Genomic DNA, 20,931 nt, shown 5'->3' on the forward strand with positions numbered 1-20,931 from the left:
GAATTCATTTATTTCTCAAAAACAGATATTTGCCTGCAAGTGCAGCGAACAATCCATGCTCAACAATTTCAACTTGAGCAAACAATCTACCTGACACTGTGCCATGACAAGCCAATCTGTGTTTAGATTTTCAGACTTCCTAAAAGGCATCCGAAATGACTGGTACAACCCTCATTCAACAAACAAACATTTCATCGCATAAGGACAGACTTGACAAGGGTTTTTTCTTTACGTCTGCATCTTGATGCAAAAATTTACTTACTTACTGACCTATTAAATGCCAAAAACCAGAAAAGTGGTTTAATTTTTGAGCTTATACATCTTAAATTAGCCAGAGTTAAGCTTCCTTGTGATTATTTATTTACAGTTCAACTGAAACTCATCAAAAAACAAATGAACGGGTGCTCCTCTAGCCGATGTAGCAAGAAACGATTTACCAAGAAATGACAGCATTTACTTTTCAGACATATTTCAAGGGGTAAATTTCATTTCACTTTTGTTCAGAACACATGGTTGCTTCTCAAAATGCTAATTGGCCTGTAAACAAAAAAGGAAGTATTGGCTCCCTGAAATAACTGAGAAGTTGGCCATTGTTCCCAGAGGCATATGTGGTTGTTGTCAGACGATAGCAGATGGTTTTGGAAATTGGATGTCTGTTAAGCATGTCAGTCAGTTGGTGCCAATTTAAATGCAGACCTTTTCTTGTATAAGGCTTTTTTCAGACTTTGTTATTTCTTCTTTTGCAGGTTCTAATATACAGTCCAACGTTTTTCAAGTATGTTTATGAGTCTTGGCTTGAGGGTCATGGACGATATCCTTCCACTGGATTTCTCAGCTTGCTGCTGGCTATCCACATATGTGATGAGGTAAGTTGAAACACTTGAAGCAATGCGACATGAATGACCTCAGAAAAATCTTCAGTAAAGTGGAATACATTTAGAAGGCCACGTTGCTTGATATCATTTTACACTGCATTTTTAGAATGCTGTAATAGAAAAATGATGAACTAAAAGCATGTTGATTTCAACATATGCATGATGCTTTTCTTCATATCTGCTCCAGGTCAGTGTGTATGGATTCGGGGCAGACCAGTATGGAAACTGGCACCATTACTGGGAGGAGAACCATTTGGCGGGAGCCTTCCGACACACAGGAGTCCATGATGGAGATTTTGAATATAATGTCACTCTGCTGCTCGCAGACAAGCACAAAATCCGAATGTTCAAAGGCAGATGATGATGGGCCCATATGTGTAGTGGGATGACCACCAAATGACCCTGAAGAGCCTTTCTTACTTCTTATCTTCTCTTTATCTCATGCAGGAAGAATGTTCCGACCTTCAAGAACACATTCAAACTCTGGAACTCTGGTCTGTCCTGTTTCACGTCCTTTAACTAAGCCACTGTTTGAGAAATGTCATACTTGTCTTACTGACAAACCAACCGATGTTTTGTCACAGAAAACACACAGGAGAAAAGCAACATTGCCACTCCTACTCCCATGGTATGCATTATGATCTAGGGAACATTCTGTATGGTCTGGCATAACAAATGAAATGTGTCTGACTTGTCAGCAGACATACTATACTATTTAAAAGTATGTGTGTTCTCTTTATGTTCTTTTTTCTTCCAATGGTTTGGAATCTGACCGTTGGACGGTTTGTTAACGTTGTTGACAGCCATAGTCAATGTGTCATTATTACTCTGTTGATGTACAGTATGTATGGGCTAAAATCAGTAGTAATAGATCTGAAAAGGAGTATTATTGGTATTAAAACACATGCAACAAATTGTTATTAACTACCAGAACTACAAAGCTACTTTCATTTGCTTGTCTGAGCTATACAGTAATACTGTTTGTCAAGTCCAAGGGATACCTGGGATAATAGCGACAAAGAAATAGCTTTAATAAGAGAAAAATATAAAAAGCCTACAATTTATGTTTAGACATTTATGGACTCCGGAAAGGAATCTTGACTTCCTGTTCTTCAGATTTTACCCCATTAGATTTTCATTTATAATGATTTTTTTATGACATACAGTATGTCATCAACTATTATTGTGGTGAAATTTGGTACCTATATTTATGCCCCCACCCCCCTAATGAACTGTGAAAACGTTGGTGGTTTGTATTTACTGTAATGTCATCATCAAGTCAAAAATGAAATTTGTCCAGTAACACAGTGCAACCAAATACTTGCAAAACCAATGATATGCCATTAGCCTCAGATGGAGATTGTTTGCCATGCTATTTAGAAAATACTAGCATGCTAAAAGGCTAAACATACTTGGTGAACGTGATAATCATTGTGCTGTTTCACATCAGCATGTTAGCATTGCTGCGTGAGCATTAGCTGGATGCTATTGTTAGCATTTAGGTCAATGCACCAATGTGCCTGTGTAAGGATACACAAAGCCCCTAGCTTGGCTATAGACTTTAGCTTCAACTCAAGCAGAACAAGTATACTGTAGCTGCAACCCTGAGCAAAGGGCATCATTCACCATGTATTTCTAAGCTTTTTCTTACATTTCTGTTCTCAAGAAGTCAAGGAAGATTTGTAGACCTGTTTGAAATGTTCACACAGCCTGTGTTCTTAAACTGATGAATGCTAAGCCCTTGTAAGTTGGAAACTTGTGCCAGTTATTTTTAATTAGCAAAAATGCCCCTTTAAGGCCCACACAGGATTTAAAAGACAGGCCAAGAGCCACATTCAAATCTTTAAAAAGTTTATGCACCTGACTCTCAATGTTTCCTCAAAAAGATGTATCGGATGATATCAATGAACTAGAGAACGCTGTCACCAGACAAAAGAGACAACAGATCAAGTGAATTTAATCTGATCTAATATCTTCATAGTAAAAGTTTGCAAAAATGGGAGACACTAACTATATGTTGTCACATTGTAAACATTTTGCAACATGTAAACATTTTGCAGTTTAGACCAACCACAATACAACTGAAATGAAAGCTGGCTACACTAATATCGAGTATTTATATACAGTACACCTACAATGGTGCAAAACTAAGACAAACACAATACCTGATAATTTTGCCCTGGCATAGCCACAAGTTTGCTCACAAGTGTTTGTAGATGCACTTCTTAGCTAAGAACAAATCCTTACAAAGACAACTTTGGTGACGGATGTCAGAATCCTCTTGAGATCATGTGTACGTGGGTTTTAAGAAGAAAGGTTCTTTTTAAGACGTGTTAGTGAATGAGGCCTAAAGTTCTCAACCTGTGTCAAAGTTAGCACATACATTGTCCTAAAAATGTGAGAATGAACGTCAGTTTTACTCATGTAATTTAACTGCATGGCTTATTACAAAATGGGTAATTAATGATGAAACACATTGTTTAAGGGTTGATTTTTGAAAAGTCCTGATGTACAGTAGAGTTCTGCTATTGTAGATTTTATGAAAAAAATAACTAAAGAAATGTTTGAGAGGCTATACAACACAACAGCTTATTCATCAATGTATAGAAAGCTGTTATTTATTTGCAGAAATCTGACATTTAATACAGCCTATAGGGTGCCTTATGAATATAATCAATGATGTTCTGTCATTATTATGTACATTGTAATATATCTTTTCATAAAACAGTAGGAGTTAAGTGCCTTTAATGGATTTTTTTTTTAGAATTATTAGTGTTACAACATTTGAATTAATCTTCACATGTTTAAATATTATTGTTGCGTATAGAGTGTTAATTTGAAGAATAATATGCATGATTCATGTGTATAGTGTATCATATTAATTCTTTATCAGTAATATCATTTTGTTGATGCCACAAAATAAAATGTTTGATTACAAGTGTATGATAGTCAGTATGGCTTTACAAGCTTGTCTCAATTTTAAATTATAAACTGCACTCTGAACTTTTTGTCCATGTGTGACGACTTCATTTAAGGTCACATATTGTACTCCTTTTAACAAGTTTAAAGTCTCAGAGCTCCCCAAAACCTTTGTTGCTTAAAATCTACTCCAATCTAGTATTTGATCATGCCTATAAACCCTTTTATTTCAGCCCTGCTCCGAACAGGCTGTTTCTGTGTCTGTAGCTTTAAATGTAAATGAGCTGTGTCTGACCATGGAAAGGGATGACGCTCAGGCTTTCTTGCTCCATGTCCTATTGTTTACAGTGGAAAGGAGGACTCAGAAGGCAGAACAAACACCTAGCTGTGGGAGTGTCACCCACAGGGGGGAGGGGTTACTGTCCTTTGTGATGTCATGATGGGAAAATCTCAAACAGCATGTTTGATCACATATTTTCTGAAAAGTGGAGCAGGCAAGAGAACAAGAGGATGGGCTCATAATTGGAAGCTTCGTAGACAGACTAGAGACACATATTAGTGTTAGAGAAACCTTGGTAAAGTGCTTGTTGCATAATATGTTACTTAAGACTGTAATTTAATGCTGGCTTTACACATAGCGACTTTTCAAGCCATTTTAAAGTCAAAGACACATTTCCAAAATGGGAGTAAAATCAAGAGAGTTTTATTGTTGGGGCGGGCTCCCGTGATCTCGGTCGTTTGGTATAAGGTGGTCATTAACCTCAATCCGAGCTGTTTCAAGGCAGTCTTTTTCTCGTCTTGGCGTTATGATAAATTAAATATGTTAATATTAACCCAGGTCTTTAGTCTTGTTTCATGCAAATTATGTTGTTCAATGACTTGGCCATTGTCAACAACCAGTAGGAGCGGACTCAGTATAACAGTAATTTAATTATTTTTTAACTGCTGTTGGGGTCTGATTAGGTTAAAGACTAGAAAGGCATTCATGAGGTATAAGGTAGATTTTATATGTTTCAAAGAGACTTGAAAAATAGATAACTCTTTGAAGAATAATGTAAACTTGGCAAGGTATTGCTTAAAAATTCCAACTTTCTGGCCTCCATTAAAACATAAAACAAATATGATCTAATTATAAATCAAGGTTGCCATATAGTCATATTATCACCCCTAATCCAGTTTTGAAATCCCCCCCTAAATAAACTATATTTATTTTTGCCCTTAAGTTGTAGTTGTACATTTCTACAATGTGCATGCTGGGAAATTAACTCAAAGAGATATAGGTGTTACCTTGCAGTTAGTGACCTTGCAGTTTGTCTTTATAAAGTCTTTGTATGTGACTAAAAACTCTGTGAGTTGCCGACACATTGTCTTTCGATGTGAGAGGGTGTCAGACGTTAGTCTTTAAATAGTCTTAATTGAGTTTTTGCAAAGGGTTCTGGTGTGTTAGAGGCATAAGAAACACAGAAGCTCTCATTCTGCTCTCAAGTTACCATTTTCATCAATCAAATCATTAGTTTGAAATCTTATTCCAGAGTGGTCACGATGTGCTCTGTGGAGCTCATCTAAGAGCCTATTTCCTCCAGGTGCCTTGAATCATTATGGGACATTTGCCTGTTCCTTGTCTTTATGGGAGCAGCAGGCGGATGAGAAGAAACCACAACATTTGTTTAATTCAAATTACTGAGCCAATTCACAACAACTGTGGTGTTGTACACAGGATCTTCCGTTAACACTGCCACCTAGTGGTCAAAAACACATCAGCATTAATGTCCCTTGAGCTGTCTATTACATGACTGATGTGACGATTACACATTCAATGTATTCATTGTTAAATGTCCAAACAACAGAAATTACTCATGTCATATAAAACGTTTTATATTTATGATCCAAGTTTCCAAGTCTGTCACACTCCTTTATTAGCACGGCTAGCAGCTATCTTAACCATGAACGCTAACATTAACATAGATCGATTCCACTAGGCCTATATGATTTATGAAACAATGTAAGATTAAATGTTTAAAGCGCAGATATAAAACATGTTAGATAAAACATCCTTATATTTCAAATATGATTAAGATGTCTGTCACATATCCGGATTGAAGTAATTTTCTATCCTAGCCCAGCTAGCTATAGCAACATCTTAGCTTTGATAAACTAGAAAATGTAGCACCATAAATGCCTGCTACAGGGCATTAGACTGAAATGTGTGTTGTTTTTTGTTAATATAAAAACTGGAATGTGAAAAGACCAAGTGGTGCTATACATTAAGCAAACCCTTCCCACACCACACCACAACATGCGCCAGTTAGAGTCATTGTATGGCTTAGGTGGCATTGGCTTGTGACCTATTATTTTAATGTAAATTTAAACAATGTTTGCCATGCTGCATTTGTTCAATATGTTGATTGAGTAAGAGTAACATACCACTAAAAATGTGCATATACAATTAGGAGTGGTGCAACATTAGTGTGCTAGTGAACAGGAGTGATGTGTCATGTTTGAAGGTCACATATTATAGCATACTCCTTTTCAAAAAGTTTAAATAATGCTCATAGGATGTTTTGTTTAATATAATATATACCGTTTTTTCCCCCCCATGGAACAGCTGTCACATGTACATTTCTCTTAATCTGCGTTAAGAGGCACAGCCAAAAGTATGACGTTCACCCCAACCTCTGTTAGAGTTGTTTATATAAAGACTTATGTCATTGATGAAAAATACAAAAAAAAAAACCTCTTGTGTAGGTAAATTTCAAAAGAGTAGAAATTGCTTAGATGCCTTGGCATGTTCTGATTAAAATTCCTACCTTTTCCAAACTCCTTCATTAGTTCTTGAGGCTCTTGATGATATCCTTCCAATGGGATTCTTAGCTCATGCTTGCTATCCGAATGTGTGACAATGATGCAAGAATAAACACTTTGTGAGGTCATGTTTCATGTATGACCTTGTCAAACACGTGCTGCTCAAATGTTTACCAAGACAATTTTCTCTATGTTGAGTAAAAACTATACTTTCATTGAAAAGATGATTCTGAAAATTCTGAAAATACTCAGATGAACATGTGTAGGAAACTGTTGTTTTACACACAATGCTTCTATTCCTTTACAGCTCCAGGTCTGTTTGGATTCAGTGCAAGACAGTTTGGAAACTCATGGCGCCATAGCTGGGGGAAAAAGCATTTGGCCTGTGTACAATATGGAGATTAAGCATATAAAGTCATCCTGTTGATGGCAAACAAACCCAAAATCCAAAGTTCACAGGCAAACAATATCAAGGCCATATGTGCTGCAGCATCACCACCAAATGAACCTAATAACCCTTTACTGCTTAACTTATACTGAAAGTATGTTTTACACACTCTAACTTGAACTCTTGAAACCTTGTCTGTCTGGTTTTGTGTCCATCATGAAGGATTCTGCTTGAGAAACATCTTTACATTGGCAAACCAACAGATCTATTGTCTGTGAACAACAGGGGAGAAATGCATCACTGCCACTCATTCTCCACCGCCCAGTCTATACACAAATGTCAGTCAGCCTAATCCCTTTATATTCTTTTCTATGGAAATGGATTCTGACCACCTAAAGGTTGTCAAAGGAAATCACTACAACTCAAACTGCTCAGCCACCTTTTGGAAACTCATGGCGCCATAGCTGGGGAAAAAAACATTTGGCCTGTGTACAATATGGAGATTAAGCATATAAAGTCATCCTGTTGATGGCAAACAAACCCAAAATCCAAAGTTCACAGGCAAACGATATCAAGGCCATATGTGCTGCAGCATGACCACCAAATGAACCTTATAACCCTTTACTGCTTAACTTATACTGAAAGAATGTTTTACGCTCTCTAACTTGAACTATTGAAACCTTGTCTGTCTGGTTTTGTGTCCATCATGAAGGATTCTGCTTGAGAAACATCTTTACATTGGCAAACCAACAGATCTATTGTCTGTGAACAACAGGGGAGAAATGCATCACTGCCACTCCTTCTCCACCTCCCAGTCTATACACAAATGTCAGTCAACCTAATCCCTTTATATTCTTTTCTATGGAAATGGATTCTGACCACTTGCGCTGCCACCTTTTACGTATATGTGTGCTTTAACTTTACAGGGGACACTGCCACCTAGTGGAAAAGGATATGCATCCAAATCCTAACTTGACTCATGTGATGACTTAATATTAATTGAATTCAATGTTCAATGTTCAAAAATAATTAAAAGTCTGTCATTGTGCCTGTACGTGATCTCCCTTTTCATGCAGTCTTGATTGTTGAATATCTTTAAAAAAAAAATCCATTCAGGCTGCTCCAAGAAAAATCCTGTTCTGTAGTTTGCTTCCTGTCAAGAAGATATGAATAAGAACTAATTAGAATAATGAAAAGCTCACATAGTTCATTTATTCCTTTCAGTGGCTTTGACTCCGACAATAATACGAGAAACATAGTTGAAGGTTTTTTGCTGAAATGTATAGAAAGACACGTCTCAGTTTTTTGAAGGTTTAAGGGGGTTAAAATGATTTATAGTTATAAATACATGATGTCCTGATTTCAAGAGGGATAACATGGCAACAAATGCTATGAAGCACTTTAAATAGTATTTATGGCTCTGCCTTTATTGACTGCACATGTTACATTAAAATTTCAACATGCTCTCATTGGTAAGGTGATTATGTATGTATAAGCTCATGATAAAGATGTGGAAAGACAATATACAAAGGAGTGCACTGTGTATGGATTCTACTTACTAGCTATTTAATTTAAATCTCAAATTACACTAAATACTATTCAGTACTGTATACTGATCCACTGTTTGAGTGTAGATTACATATTTTACATCCACTGGTGAGATCTATGTCTGTTAGGTTAACTTGACTCTGACTCTGTAGGCCTATTTATTCTGTATTTTAAGATACTCAGTATCACAATCAAACATACACCGCTTCTAATGAAAACATTTATAGTCCATGAGTTTGAGCATGCTGCCATACTAATTCTGTTTAATTAAGCTCACGCTGATAGTTCCATATCAGTACTGCATCTGATCAACCATTCCAGTTCATGCAATATAACTCCAAGTTATGATTATTTAATTAAAGCAGTTCATGCCCACCCTCACTTTTTTTATCTGGCTTTTTATAATGCTGGTTAATATTGTTAATGGTGGCATCTTATCAAGTTATGACTATATGATACTCTGAAAATATCTACTAAAGAAAGGTGCTTTGACTTTATTAGAAATTCTCAGAAGTAATCAAAAAGTACATTCTAAGAAATGGAAAAAGTAAGTAGGGCTAAGTACAATGTTAAAACATATTTTACCTGTAAATTGAAAGTATTACTGAGGGCGGCAGTAGCTCAGTGGTCTGAGGTGCCCTTGAGCAAGACACTGAACCCCCCCCCCCCCCCCCCCCCAAAAAAAAGATATATATATGTATATACATCACATTGTTAAGTCACTCTTGTTAATGCGTTAACTTTCTGACAAATTAAATGGTTTAGCAGTTGGAAATTATTTAATCCAAAACCATGCATTGTATTTTGATGATGCTTTGAATGGTAGCAAATGCAAAGCAAATAATAAGGCTACTTATTTCTGTAAAAAAAAGAGAGAGAATTTAGAAATACAGAAAATGTAGGCTACATATCCAGAGTAGGCTAAATATAGCCTACCTCTCCACTCCAGCTTTCTGTGGTGGAAAATCAAGGCAATCTGCATGCTAAAATCAATTTAACCACAAGATCAGTTTGGTGGTGTGGTATCATCTTTATGAGCAGAATAAAAATTGAACATAAAATGACAAATAGATTACTATAAACGTTTAATATGGAAAGTTCGTAGACACTGTTTTTCATACTGTAGAAAATAATATTGATTTAATGTAATTTTATATCATGTGTCATAATATCTTATAATATCTCATAACATCATGTAATGTCATATATCGTATCATTAATGAAGCTTTCTAATGGAGAAGTGATTAAAAGAGGGCATGACAACAGCATGGGCGGCAGTAGCTCAGTCTGCTCAGGACTTGGGTTGGGAAGCGGAGGGTCGCCGGTTCAAGTCCCGGTGCGGACCAAATATGGAAGTTGGTCTGGTAACTGTAGAGGTGCCAGATCACCTCTTGAGCACTGCCGAGGTGCCCTTGAGCAAGGCACCAAACCCCAAGGGCCGCTCCGTCACTCTGACATCTCTCCATTAGTGCATGTCCATAGGATCCTGTTTCTGCATGTGTGTGTTCATGACTTACAGAGAGTAAATAAATCAATAAAAGGAAATCTTAAATCTTGACACTTCATTCACAGACATCCTGTCCGTTCCCCTTTAACACGTGGGTCATGACGTACGGTCATGACGCTTGACGACGCCCCCTGCTGTTCAACAAGCAGCACAACAAGGAAGTGTTCCGAGTCACCAGCTCAACCCGTTTGATCAGAACGAGCATGTCGACCAATGTTTTCCTTGTAAGGTAAGAAACACTTTTAGAAAGTGTCAGGCAGTCTTACGTGAACACATATGTTCTAATCCTGTCGTTAGATATAAAAGTGTTCTCTTTAATCTCCAGCTTCAAGGGTGTAAACATCGCAACTAGCCACTAGTTTCACTTTCTAGAAGTGACAGCAATTGATACGAACTTCAGCTAAACTACGCAGTAAAAACACATCGAAGTCTTTCCACGGTGACTACATTTAAGTCTTTGGAGGTAAAGTTTCTCCTAGAAAAATACACTTAGGCTGCACAACACCTTGCCCTTTATACATGATATCATAAACCGGACGAGCTTCCTGTTTGGTAGCTTTTCAGTGTCAGCTAGGCCATGATAACCAACATGACATGCTAAGTTTTAGTCAGTCCTAAGTTTACGTGAAAAATCCTTTAATTTAGCTGCAAACCGATGTTGACAGTCCTACAAGCTAAACAAAGCATGTAGGAGAATATTAGCCTGTTAGCTGCTAATGTAAAATGCATGTGCAGAAAGTAAACAACACGAGGCTACCAGTGGAAAAACAACAACACTGAGGTAAAACTGAGTAAAACATCTTTCCTGTATTCAGAAATAGGTAATGTAGGATATGTGTTTTTAAAGGTTGAACAAAATGTTTTAAAAAAATAATAAAATAAAGCAATACACTGTTATTGAATGTGTTCTGGAAACTTCCAAGTTTAACATGTATGGGCCTATAACTCAGAAACTTTGTATTTCTGACTGCCCAATTTAAATAATATGTTAATTTGTTCGAGTTGTGAGTCATTGTTTATAATCAATGTGCTCAGATATTTTTCAAATCATTACAAGTCACATGGTGAAGACTTGCGTTAATTTAAGTTTACATTTTCACCAATACGATCCTGTAATTTTCCAATCTGTAAAATATTGAATATCTCTGTGCTGTGTCAGCTTTAGTTGTTATGAAACTGTCATTCATGTTATTTCAGGAGTTTGACATGTAGTGTTGTATATTATGGCCTTGTGTGAAATTTTACAGTGTGGACCCACCCTTTTTGTTACAGTTAATTTGGCAGATGCTTTTATCCAAAGCAACGAACATCAGAGTAAGTACAACACAAGCCAGGATTTAGAAAGGAGGGGAACAACGTCTGTAAGCACGTAAGTGCAAGCTGACAGCTTTAAGTCCGATTGGACACTCAGGTGATGGCAGGCAGTGCACAGAAGTAAAGCACTCCCCCCCCCCCCTTTATTCAAAGTGAATATATCGCCACCAACAGCATCAAAACCATCCTAAATATCGTCATCATCATCAGATGATTTTAAAATCTCAGATACCATTTGATTTTACACACCACACCACAATTTCCAAAAGCCAAGATGACATGTGATACCTTTTTGTTTTTACTGATCATGGACGACAAGCATTCAATAAAGCAAAGATATTCAATTGAATGTATAAAACAATCAAAGGAAGGCAGCAGTAGCTCAGTCTGTAGGAACTTTGGTTTGAAACCAGAGGATTCAAGTCCTGGTGCAGACCTAGACTGGAAATTGGTCTGGTAGCTGAAGAAGTGCTGGATCACTTCCTGAGCACTGCCATGGTGCCCTAGAGCAAGGCACCAACCCCCCAGCACTAATTCAGGAGCTTCTCTGTTCTTGTGGTTTTTTTTTTTAAGGATGCCTGTTGAAAACCTGGAGGAGAGGACACTGGAGGTGCTGGATCTGCCTGAAGAAGTTGATGAGGAGCTGCTCTTTCTGTACTTTGAGAACAAACGGCGCTCCGGGGGAGGTCCACTCGTTTCTGTGGAGAAGAAGGCCGGCCGAGCCTTACTGGTGTTTGAAGAGGCAGAAGGCAAGTGGCAACACGGAGTCGTTTTATCAATTCATTTGTCATGTGTAAGCTTTTGACATGAGATGCTTCGAAACATTTTGTGCCTCGTTTGTGACATTGAATTTAAGTAAATCAACACCTTTTGGATAACTTGTGTTGTGAGTGCTCAACAAAGATCAGATATCTGCAGAATCTTATTTTAAGGTGTTTATTAAAAGTCTGACTAATTTGACTCCTATTTGTTCTAAGATTTGTGTCAGTTTCTCGAACTTATATTGAGCAAGTTAGGGGGAGCAGACTTTCTGCAGAGCCTTAAAAAGTCTGAAACAATATTTATTTTAATTTAAGGTGATAAAACGTCTTCAAAATTATTATTTTTTTTAACTTAAAAGAGGTCTTACATTTTAGATTTCCCTTTGACTTAAATCTGTCTGGATTCTTTATCTACACGACAATTCATGAAATTAACCAGAAACATTTACAGCAGCATTTATGGGATGAATTATGTATGAATTTTGGCAAAGTTTTGAATGTTTAGCAAGATATGCAAAAGAAAATTAACTAAAATTAACAATGGCAGACAAAGCAGTGAAGTCCCATGAGAAATGCGAAAAAGAACCTATGCTACGTGGTGCAAAGATTTTATGAACGTTTGTTTGTGTCTTAAAAGGTCTTAAAATGTCTTTAATTTGATTAAAAAAATGTTTAACAACAACCCTAAAGTAGTGCCTAAAAATCACTTCTTGTTTCCTCCAGAATCTCCTGGAAAACGAGCTCTACTCTGCTCAGAGGAAAAAGCTAATTCTCGGCACAAAATGAAAACCATGCTTTCTTCTTTTTTATTTCTGCTCTTTGGATTTTGACAGCTGCAGCTCGAGTGCTGGATAATGGCCACCATGTTCTGCATAATGCAGAGCTGTGTGTGAGGAAGCCGGCCACAAAAGACCGATGTAGACTCCTGCTGCGAGGGATCAACCCAAAGACCAGCGTCGAGATGATTGAGCTTTTTGTGGAGAATATGATGAATCTGGATGACTACAGTCTGCATCCGTCACCTGGGAGAGACCTCATCCTCATTCATCTTAGCCAACCCTTCTCTAAAGGTGAAGTACTTTTTATTTTAATCTTTAAAAGTCACAGATTTTTTTTGCAAAAGCGTTTGAAATTGTCATTTACTTTTATGGAATCATTATAGTCTAATTGTTTCTTTGCAGATTTCCAAAGCGTTAGTGCTAAAATCTCCAAGAGGACCCTTGATGGAGCCAAGTTAACTCTCGAACAGGTTGAACAAACGGACTCCATCTTGGTGCAGAACCTGCACCCTGGCACCGCTACAGACCTGCTCACTTTATACTTTGAGAACAAGGGGGGCGGGAATGAGAAGGTGAAGGAGGTCACCAGGCTTTCAGAGGGCACAGCCAAAGTGTCCTTCACAAATTATCAAAGTAAGTTTTGTAGAATACTATTTTAGAAAAAAAATTTCCTTTTCGTTGTCCTTAACAAACAACATGTTGTCATGTATTTCTTCTATCAGCTGTTGACATGGTTTTGGATCAGCGCCACAAACTGGACGGAGCTGATCTTGAAGTCAGGGCGTTCTTCGACTTTCTTCAACCTGCACAGAGTTTAACATCACAAGAGTCTGCAGTAGAAGCCCGAGACACAACTGAGAGAAACAACGAGGACCTGAGGGATACCCCCATGCAGACTAGTCCTCCTATTGTCGCCAGCGCTAACAGCCAGTCGTCCTCCGGAATGGCTTCGGGGTCCCTTGCTGGCCATGCCACTGTAGAAGTGGATGCAGCCGAGGTCATGGATGCAGCCGAGGTCATGGATGCAGCCGAGGTCATGGATGCAGCCGAGGTCATGGGTGCAGCCGAGGTCATGGGTGCAGCTGAGGTCATGGGTGCAGCTGAGGTCATTGAGGATCAAATGCAGGAAGAAGAAGAAGAAGAAGAAGAAGAAGAAGAAGCACCAACAAGCCATATTCCTATTGCGGAGCCATCAAAACTAGCTTTGTTTCAACTCAGCAGCTTTAAACAAGACACTGAAAAGGCTCATCCAAATTTCACCATCCAAATCAAAGACAATGGTGTGCACATTGCAGGTGCTGACAGACAAACGATAGAGCAGATAAAAGGCACAATCTTGGACTTTTTTGGCAAAATGGCTGAGAGTCATCTCACCCTTGAGCCAGAGATGGCTAATTTCCTCGCCAGAACAGATGTCAAAGAGCGTCTAGAGAAAGCAATGAATGCATCTGGGTTATCCTCTGTTTACACCGTTTCCGACTGTAATGTTTTGGTAACCTCCCTAAGTCAGAACTCCGCGAACCAGGGGTGTAGCTTTTTGAAATCACAGATTTGTCACTTCAGCATACCTGTGGTCTCCGAATATGAGTGCATGTTCTATTGCAGGGAGTGGACTGAGTTCCTGCAGTCTCTGAGTTTCACCTCTGTAAAGGTGTCGGAACGAGAAAGGGACATCGATGTGTTAACTCTGAAAGAGATGGAGAGTGAGAAGCAGACTGCAATCATAGGGTTTCTTACTACACCCATTGAAAGGGAGACGATCATCCCTATGGAACCGGACATGCTGAAATACATCCAGAACCATTGTCATCAGCTGATGGCTGACATGGACCAAGTGTCCATTTTCCCACTGGAAGCAGAAGACGTTTGTGGGTTAAAGGTATGCGATGCATCAGTTTCATGTGAATAAATGTCCATATATTTTGTACAACTTGCTGAAATGTGTTAAGGAAAATCAGTAGCCCTTCTGATTCTGTTTTTTGTTTTTTAATCTCCCTGTAATGGTAGATCCATGGCCCTGCCATTGCCTGTCAAATGGCTGAGGAGGTGTTGCAAGGTATCGTTTCCTCCACCCTCACCAAAACCATCACCTTTAGTGCTCCTGGAATTACCCGCTTTTTAGTTGTAGAGGACTGCAAGAGCATCCTAGAGGAGATGCAGAGAAAGTTTCAGGTCTATATCAATATCCAGCATGTGCCCTGGGAACCACTGCGAAACCAGGTACTGAAATAATAGAACTAATCACCAACTTTCTTATCTGTTCTTTTCTTCTGTGTATTTGAAGCTGTGATATGTGACCTCATTGTATCTCACTTCCTTTCAGTTGGCCAGCTATTCATTCATATTCAAGTGCTGTGCGCCTTGATGCCGTGTACAGTAATAGCCTGAGGCTCACTTAACAAGCACACACCAGGCAGACAAAACACACAGAGGTTTACTGTGTTACAGAACAAGTCCTGCCTGCCAGCATTACTGTGCCATTTTACTGCTGCTTGGCTATCAGCTTAATGTCAAACACAGTTTATTTAACCAGATAAAGAACCCATTGAGATCAGGATCTCTTTCACAAGGGTGACCTGGCCAAGCACATGTCAAAAGAAAAGTTGCAATTAAGTGATAGTACAGCTTAACAACATAGTGTTTTAAATAAAAAGAAAGTGTGGGAGCTGTGACACAACAATAAAACAACAATTTAAGATTTTAAAAACACAGGCACTGTTCAATGGTCTCACGCTGTCTGTCCCTCAAGATAGAACGGAAAGCTCCAAGTGGAATAAGTTCAGGGAGTTTTAATTCAGTCTGTAGAGTATTCCATGCCGATGGGGCAGCAAAGCTGAAAGCTCTTTTTCCTAATTCAGTCCTTACCCGAGGAACAGATAGAACAAGTGTAGTACAAGAACGCAGGGCATAGCGACCATAGCTTGTTCTCCGTAATAAAGCACACAAATATAAAGGAATGAAGCCCTAAAAGAGCCTTGTAAATTAGGGTCAGCCAGTGTGCGTATCTGTGTGCACTCAAAGAAGGCAAGTTCGATTTCAAATACAATTCACAAAAAAACAAACATGTTCAGGAGTGTTAATGTTCACAGAGAAACCAACTTCAGGAACACAGTATCAACACAGGATGAGGAGGCAGGCATACTTCAATAAGTTATTCCATTTTGCGTCATGTTGTACAAAACATATATATTTTAACTTTTTATGACCAAATGGGAATCATTCTCCAACATCTTCCTTTGGATTTTTATTCGATGCTTTCTTAAGAAGATGCTAAGAAAAGTATCAGGTAGATTCATGACACTTTCTTAAACTGCTTAATATTATGCACTTGTGTGCTCTTAAATCGATGAATGCCATGCCCTCGGAAACTGGAAACTTGTGCATGTCGTCGTCGTCGACTTTTTTTTCTTAAAAAAAAAGAAAATCAATATTCTCTGATTGCTAATTCTGTTAACATTGTATGCAAATATGTTGTCTTTTAGCAGCTTGCTTTTTGAACTCAACAACATGGAAGTCATCAAAAGCTTTTTTCTTGTAATCCGCGTCGTCCTTTTTCAAAAACAATTCTTGCCTTCGGAGACTCCGCCACCTCCTGTCTGCCAGGGAAAGTCTCTTGCTGTGAGGTGCTGATGTCAACAGGCAACTCTGAACTTGAAGATTTCAAAGGCAGCCTGTCGTGAATTTTTTCTAGAAGTGGCTGTGGGGAAATTGCTTTAGTCTCTTTAAGACCAAAGTGGAGTAAATTTGTCTTTGTGTTACTACATTGAAATAAGAAGGCAGAAACAAAGCCCAAAACTTGTGATGATAATCTTGATGACTGTTGTTTTTTCAGAACATTCTTGAAGCTGCATGGACACTGATGTCGCACAAAAACTTCCAGAGAATGTCTCCGGGTGGTTCTTCACAGGAGTTAAAATCCGATTCAATGCAAACTGATCATGATGAAGCTGCAGGCAAAGGTAATATCTGTCTCTGAAGTTATTGATCATATTTCTGTGCAGTCTCAAACAATCTGTTTACCTCTTTGTAGGCCTTTTAGATGAGGCAAAGAGAATTGTCTCAGCCATTGATGAAAGACCCCAGGAGGCGGTGTCTAATTCAGACACAGTCAATGATGTGGATGAAGAGGATCTGTACACAGCTGAGGCACCAACTACCCCTGCAGACCAGGACCAGGGTTTGATGGTTGTCGATGCTCCCCTGCTCTCGCCCGAGGAGAATGCTACTGGTGGGTGTCCCCAGCTGAACGATGATGATGAAGCTCTGGGCCGCTCCATGGAGCTTGAAGAAGAGGCACAACTGTCTTTAGCCATCCAGTACTCTATGGAGACAAGCCATTGGTCCGTGGAGGATGAGGAGGAACAGCTACAAAGAGCCTTGGAGCTATCCAAGACAATGGTTCAACATGAAGTTTCCTCTAGTAGTACTGACAAAAGCCCCAAAGTAGGCAAAATAAGCAAGAACATGAATACTGTAATACAGGACGCCATGAAGGCAGCCAGCACAATACATCTGCATGTGTTTGCAGCTTATACTTCTGACCTGAGTAGGGTGGAAATAGCCTTCGGGAAGAAGGTTTCCTTGAGACAGGTAGAGGAGAGAGTAGAGCACCGGGCTTTAAGGAAACTGTCTAAGTACCACAGGAATTGTCTCGAGTTGATCAAGAGAAAGCATGCTGTCGAGATTCAGCTTCAGGGAACCATAATCACTGTTTCGGGCTTCAAGGATTTTGTGCCTGGGGGAATTTCGGATGTGAACCTGCTGCTGGAACAAATTTCCAACTATGTACCCGAGCGTGAAATCCTGAAAGCTGTTCAGTGGCTGCATCATGACCCAGACTCTTCAGACATGACTCCGTACTCGCCGGATGCTACCGTGTTCATTGAGAATATTTGGAGGAAGAAGCAGACAACGGTTGACATTTTGCTGGACAATCAGCCCCACACCCTGGACTTTGAGAAGATGCAAGAATGCAACATAGCTACTGGGAAATCCGTGAAAATCTTCAGGAAAATTATCGATATAGGGGATGTGGAAGACGATGTGCCAGGTAAAGGGAACTTTGTTGTCTTGTCTTTTTCTGCAGAACATTGCCAATGTGTTAGAGCCACAGTGTTTAAAAATGCATACTACAGCAGTATCACTGAGACAAACTTTACATATTTGATGAAAGTTACATTTGCACATCATGCGAAAAATTGCAATTTTGCCATAGCGTCACCTACTGGTAAGACACAGTAAACCTTGAGAGACACGGCTAAATTGGTTTATGTTGTCGAAAACACTGAAAAGCACCACACCGCATTGTGCGAAGGCTTTTTCAGTGCGGCCCTCAGCCCTACTTATTTTTGTTTTGATTATCAACAGTCTGATCATCTTTTTACATATTTTGAACTTCATGTATATGTTAGCAAGTCCGTCCATCCAAACATTATCTTTACCGCTTTTCACGTTCTGGGTCCAGGGGGGACTGGAGCCGATCCCAGCTGTCATTGGGCGAGAGGCGGGGTTACACCCTGGACTGTTTGCCAGTCAATCACAGGGCTGACATACAGAGACAGACAACCAGACACAGTCACATTCACACTTACGGGCAATTTAGAGTCACCAGTTAACCTAACGAACATGTCTTTGGACTGTGGGAGGAAGCCGGAGTACACATGCATGCACGGGGAGAACATGTAAACTCCACACAGAAAGGCTCTGTCTGATCCGACAGGGATTGGAAACAGGAACCTTCTAGCTGTGAGCAACAGTGCTAACCAATGCACCACCCTGTAGCTATATGTTAGCAAGCAATTTTTAAATAAAATCCCTTCTTTTTTTTTTTTTCAAATAATGCTTTCATTGATGAAAACTGTTTGTTTGTAGAAGAGGAATACTCTCTGCTGTCCAACCTTCCTGAGGCAAGCAAAGTCGACGAGGACTCTGACGAATTTCAGAATGTGATCAAAAGTTTCTATGAGACCATACAAGAGTATCACAGCAAAATCAGAATCATAAAGGTAAACAAAAATTGTGACAAAAAGTGGAGGGGGTGAACAAAAAAAAAGAAGCATTTTTGGTGTGTATATTAAAAGTCACATTTCCATCAGGTGGAGAAGCTCATGAATCGACTCCTGTACAATCAGTACAAGTTGAAGAAGGCCAGTGTACTGCAGCGCGCCACATATCCGGTTATTGAACGGACACTCTACCATGGCACAAGTGAGACGAGTGTGAAAGAGATCTGCGTTCATGGGTTCAACAGAAGCTTCTGTGGAAAGAACGGTATGTTTTTAACAAATTGTCTCTAGTTGTCACTGTGTTTGTGTTATCTTGAGTATTAATTGCTGACATCTTTGTTTCTCCATGCAGCCACCGTCTATGGCCAGGGGGTGTATTTTGCTGTCAACTCTGGACTGTCCGTCCAGGATCAGTATTCACCCCCAAATGCAGACGGACACAAATTTATTTTTGTGTCCAAGGTTCTAACAGGGGACTACACCAAGGGCTGCCATTCGATGAAAACGGCCCCTCTGAAGGAGACCGGAGATATTCCCCTTAGATACGAGAGCGTGACTGACGACATCACCAAGCCGTCAATGTTTGTCATCTTCAACGATACGCAAGCTTTTCCTGAGTATCTCATTACATGCCAGAGAATTCACAGATGAGGAAACGGATTAGTCGGGATGAAGAGATGCCGCTGATGAGCATAAAATATGAAGAAAGAAAGGACTTCTAATTTCCCTGCATTTGATTGGAAAGTGCATTCGACTTGAAAGGGCTAACGTGTTATCGTTTTCATTTGGTATTTTCACTTTCATTATCAAAATATCATTGAGTATTTTGTTGTTGGCTGTTTGATTTGTAGCCCCACTTCCTTCAGTGAAGTCAAGTTTGATCAAGAGAAACTCAGAAATCTGAACTCGAGTTGCCCACTTTGATTTTATTTCTTAAAAACGTGCCCTTTCAGCACAATCCCACTCCCTTCTGTGACTTAAACTGAGTAACTCAACAGCTATTACATGACATTTCACCTGTAATAGTCATTTGATGCGTGTAAGGATTGCTAATCCGTGCAACATTTATTGTCTTTGCCTTACTTTGAAGCATCCAATCTAAGTTTTTTGTAAAGATTTTGATTCACTAATCAACCCTTATTGATCTGCTGCACATAGCTCTAGATTTACCTTCATAGAGGTGATTGTATCAATGTGTGAATACCAAAAACATTAATCAGTTAATATCCCAGGCTTTTATTTACTCTAGTCTATAAAATAACCCTGCCTTTGTTTGGAGCAGGCGTCAATATGAGACAGCCTTTAATTAGTTGCAAACAACTTGAGCGCGGCAATGATGGGAAAGACTATCAAATTGTAAATCAGAAAGAATATTTAACTGTTGTAATATTTGACAACGTCAGGATATCGATAAACCAATTTAATTACAATTCACTTATTTGATCTCGCTTTGTAAGCCAGCCTCGAAATCGGTCTTATGGTCTTGGTTTTGTCTCCGTCTAGCCCTGTCTTGGTCTTGGTCTTGACTCTGTCACGATCCTTTAATGTCTTTGTCTCATCTCTGTCTCAGAGCACTCTGGTCTCTGTCTTGAATACAACACTAAGCCAGCTCATCCAGACCAATTTGGGCTTAAATTAAAATAGGATTTTATTTGAAGTTTTATGGTGCATCAATATGAAAGTTTGATATGCAATTCACACCGTGCTAATTATTATACTATCTGCCTGTAATGACGTGATATACCGAAATTCTGATTCGACTTTAAAATGTAGCTCATGTTCGTGTTCTAATTTGTTTTGTTTTTTTATCGGGTTTCCCTGAAGTTACTCTACAATGTCAAGGTTCTGGAGGTTTTATTTTTTATCTTGATTATTTAACAAAAATTGTTTAAGCGTTTGTTTTCCCTATTGTAAAAAAAATAAAAAAAAACAGCTTTGGAGTATTTGTAAATATCATAATTGTTTTTAAGAAAAATAAAGATCCTTCAAATGATGAAACATAAGGAGTGGAATTAAAACATTTTTATAGAATG

The 20,931-nt window shown here is 38.9% G+C and overlaps 2 protein-coding genes across 6 annotated transcripts in view; both read left to right on the forward strand.

Moving 5' to 3' along the window:
• The window catches only part of LOC109991747 (CMP-N-acetylneuraminate-beta-galactosamide-alpha-2,3-sialyltransferase 1), a 67,326-nt gene extending 63,443 nt beyond the window's left edge, over positions 1 to 3,883 (forward strand). For all 3 annotated transcript variants that reach the window (XM_020644103.3, XM_065948320.1, XM_065948321.1), the window contains 2 exons: positions 747 to 866; positions 1,063 to 3,883. In XM_020644103.3, the coding sequence (XP_020499759.1) occupies positions 747 to 866; positions 1,063 to 1,236 (294 nt within the window). In that variant the 3' untranslated portion in view covers positions 1,237 to 3,883. The remainder of the gene's footprint in view (positions 1 to 746; positions 867 to 1,062) is intronic.
• Positions 3,884 to 10,178: 6,295 nt separating this feature from the next.
• Positions 10,179 to 20,838, forward strand: parp10 (poly(ADP-ribose) polymerase family member 10). 3 transcript variants are annotated; one of them, XM_020626349.3, is made up of 12 exons: positions 10,179 to 10,268; positions 11,312 to 11,353; positions 11,927 to 12,102; positions 12,948 to 13,184; positions 13,296 to 13,526; positions 13,616 to 14,772; positions 14,901 to 15,113; positions 16,726 to 16,852; positions 16,924 to 17,943; positions 18,765 to 18,898; positions 18,989 to 19,163; positions 19,251 to 20,838. In XM_020626349.3, exons 3-12 carry the CDS (start codon positions 11,928 to 11,930, stop codon positions 19,547 to 19,549), a joined length of 3,768 nt encoding a protein of 1,255 aa, XP_020482005.2. In that variant the 5' UTR covers positions 10,179 to 10,268; positions 11,312 to 11,353; position 11,927; the 3' UTR covers positions 19,550 to 20,838. The 3 variants fall into 3 exon arrangements, with proteins under 3 accessions (XP_020482005.2, XP_065804238.1, XP_020482004.2); XM_065948166.1 differs by lacking the exon at positions 11,312 to 11,353 and having other exon boundaries at positions 10,185 to 10,268; positions 13,616 to 13,908; positions 13,963 to 14,772; XM_020626348.3 differs by lacking the exon at positions 11,312 to 11,353 and having other exon boundaries at positions 10,185 to 10,268.
• The last annotated feature ends 93 nt before the right edge of the window (positions 20,839 to 20,931 follow it).

Source organism: Labrus bergylta, chromosome 19, assembly GCF_963930695.1.
Source record: "Labrus bergylta chromosome 19, fLabBer1.1, whole genome shotgun sequence".
Taxonomy (NCBI): Eukaryota; Metazoa; Chordata; class Actinopteri; order Labriformes; family Labridae; genus Labrus; species Labrus bergylta.

Excerpts from the sequence above, each read along its gene's own strand:
- parp10 (XM_020626348.3), top strand. The coding sequence starts at position 10,243 with ATGTCGACCAATGTTTTCCTTGTAAG. Across the intron at positions 16,853-16,923 it reads TGATGAAGCTGCAGGCAAAG|GCCTTTTAGATGAGGCAAAG; the intron begins GTAATATCTGTC and ends ACCTCTTTGTAG. Across the intron at positions 18,899-18,988 it reads GCAAAATCAGAATCATAAAG|GTGGAGAAGCTCATGAATCG; the intron begins GTAAACAAAAAT and ends CATTTCCATCAG.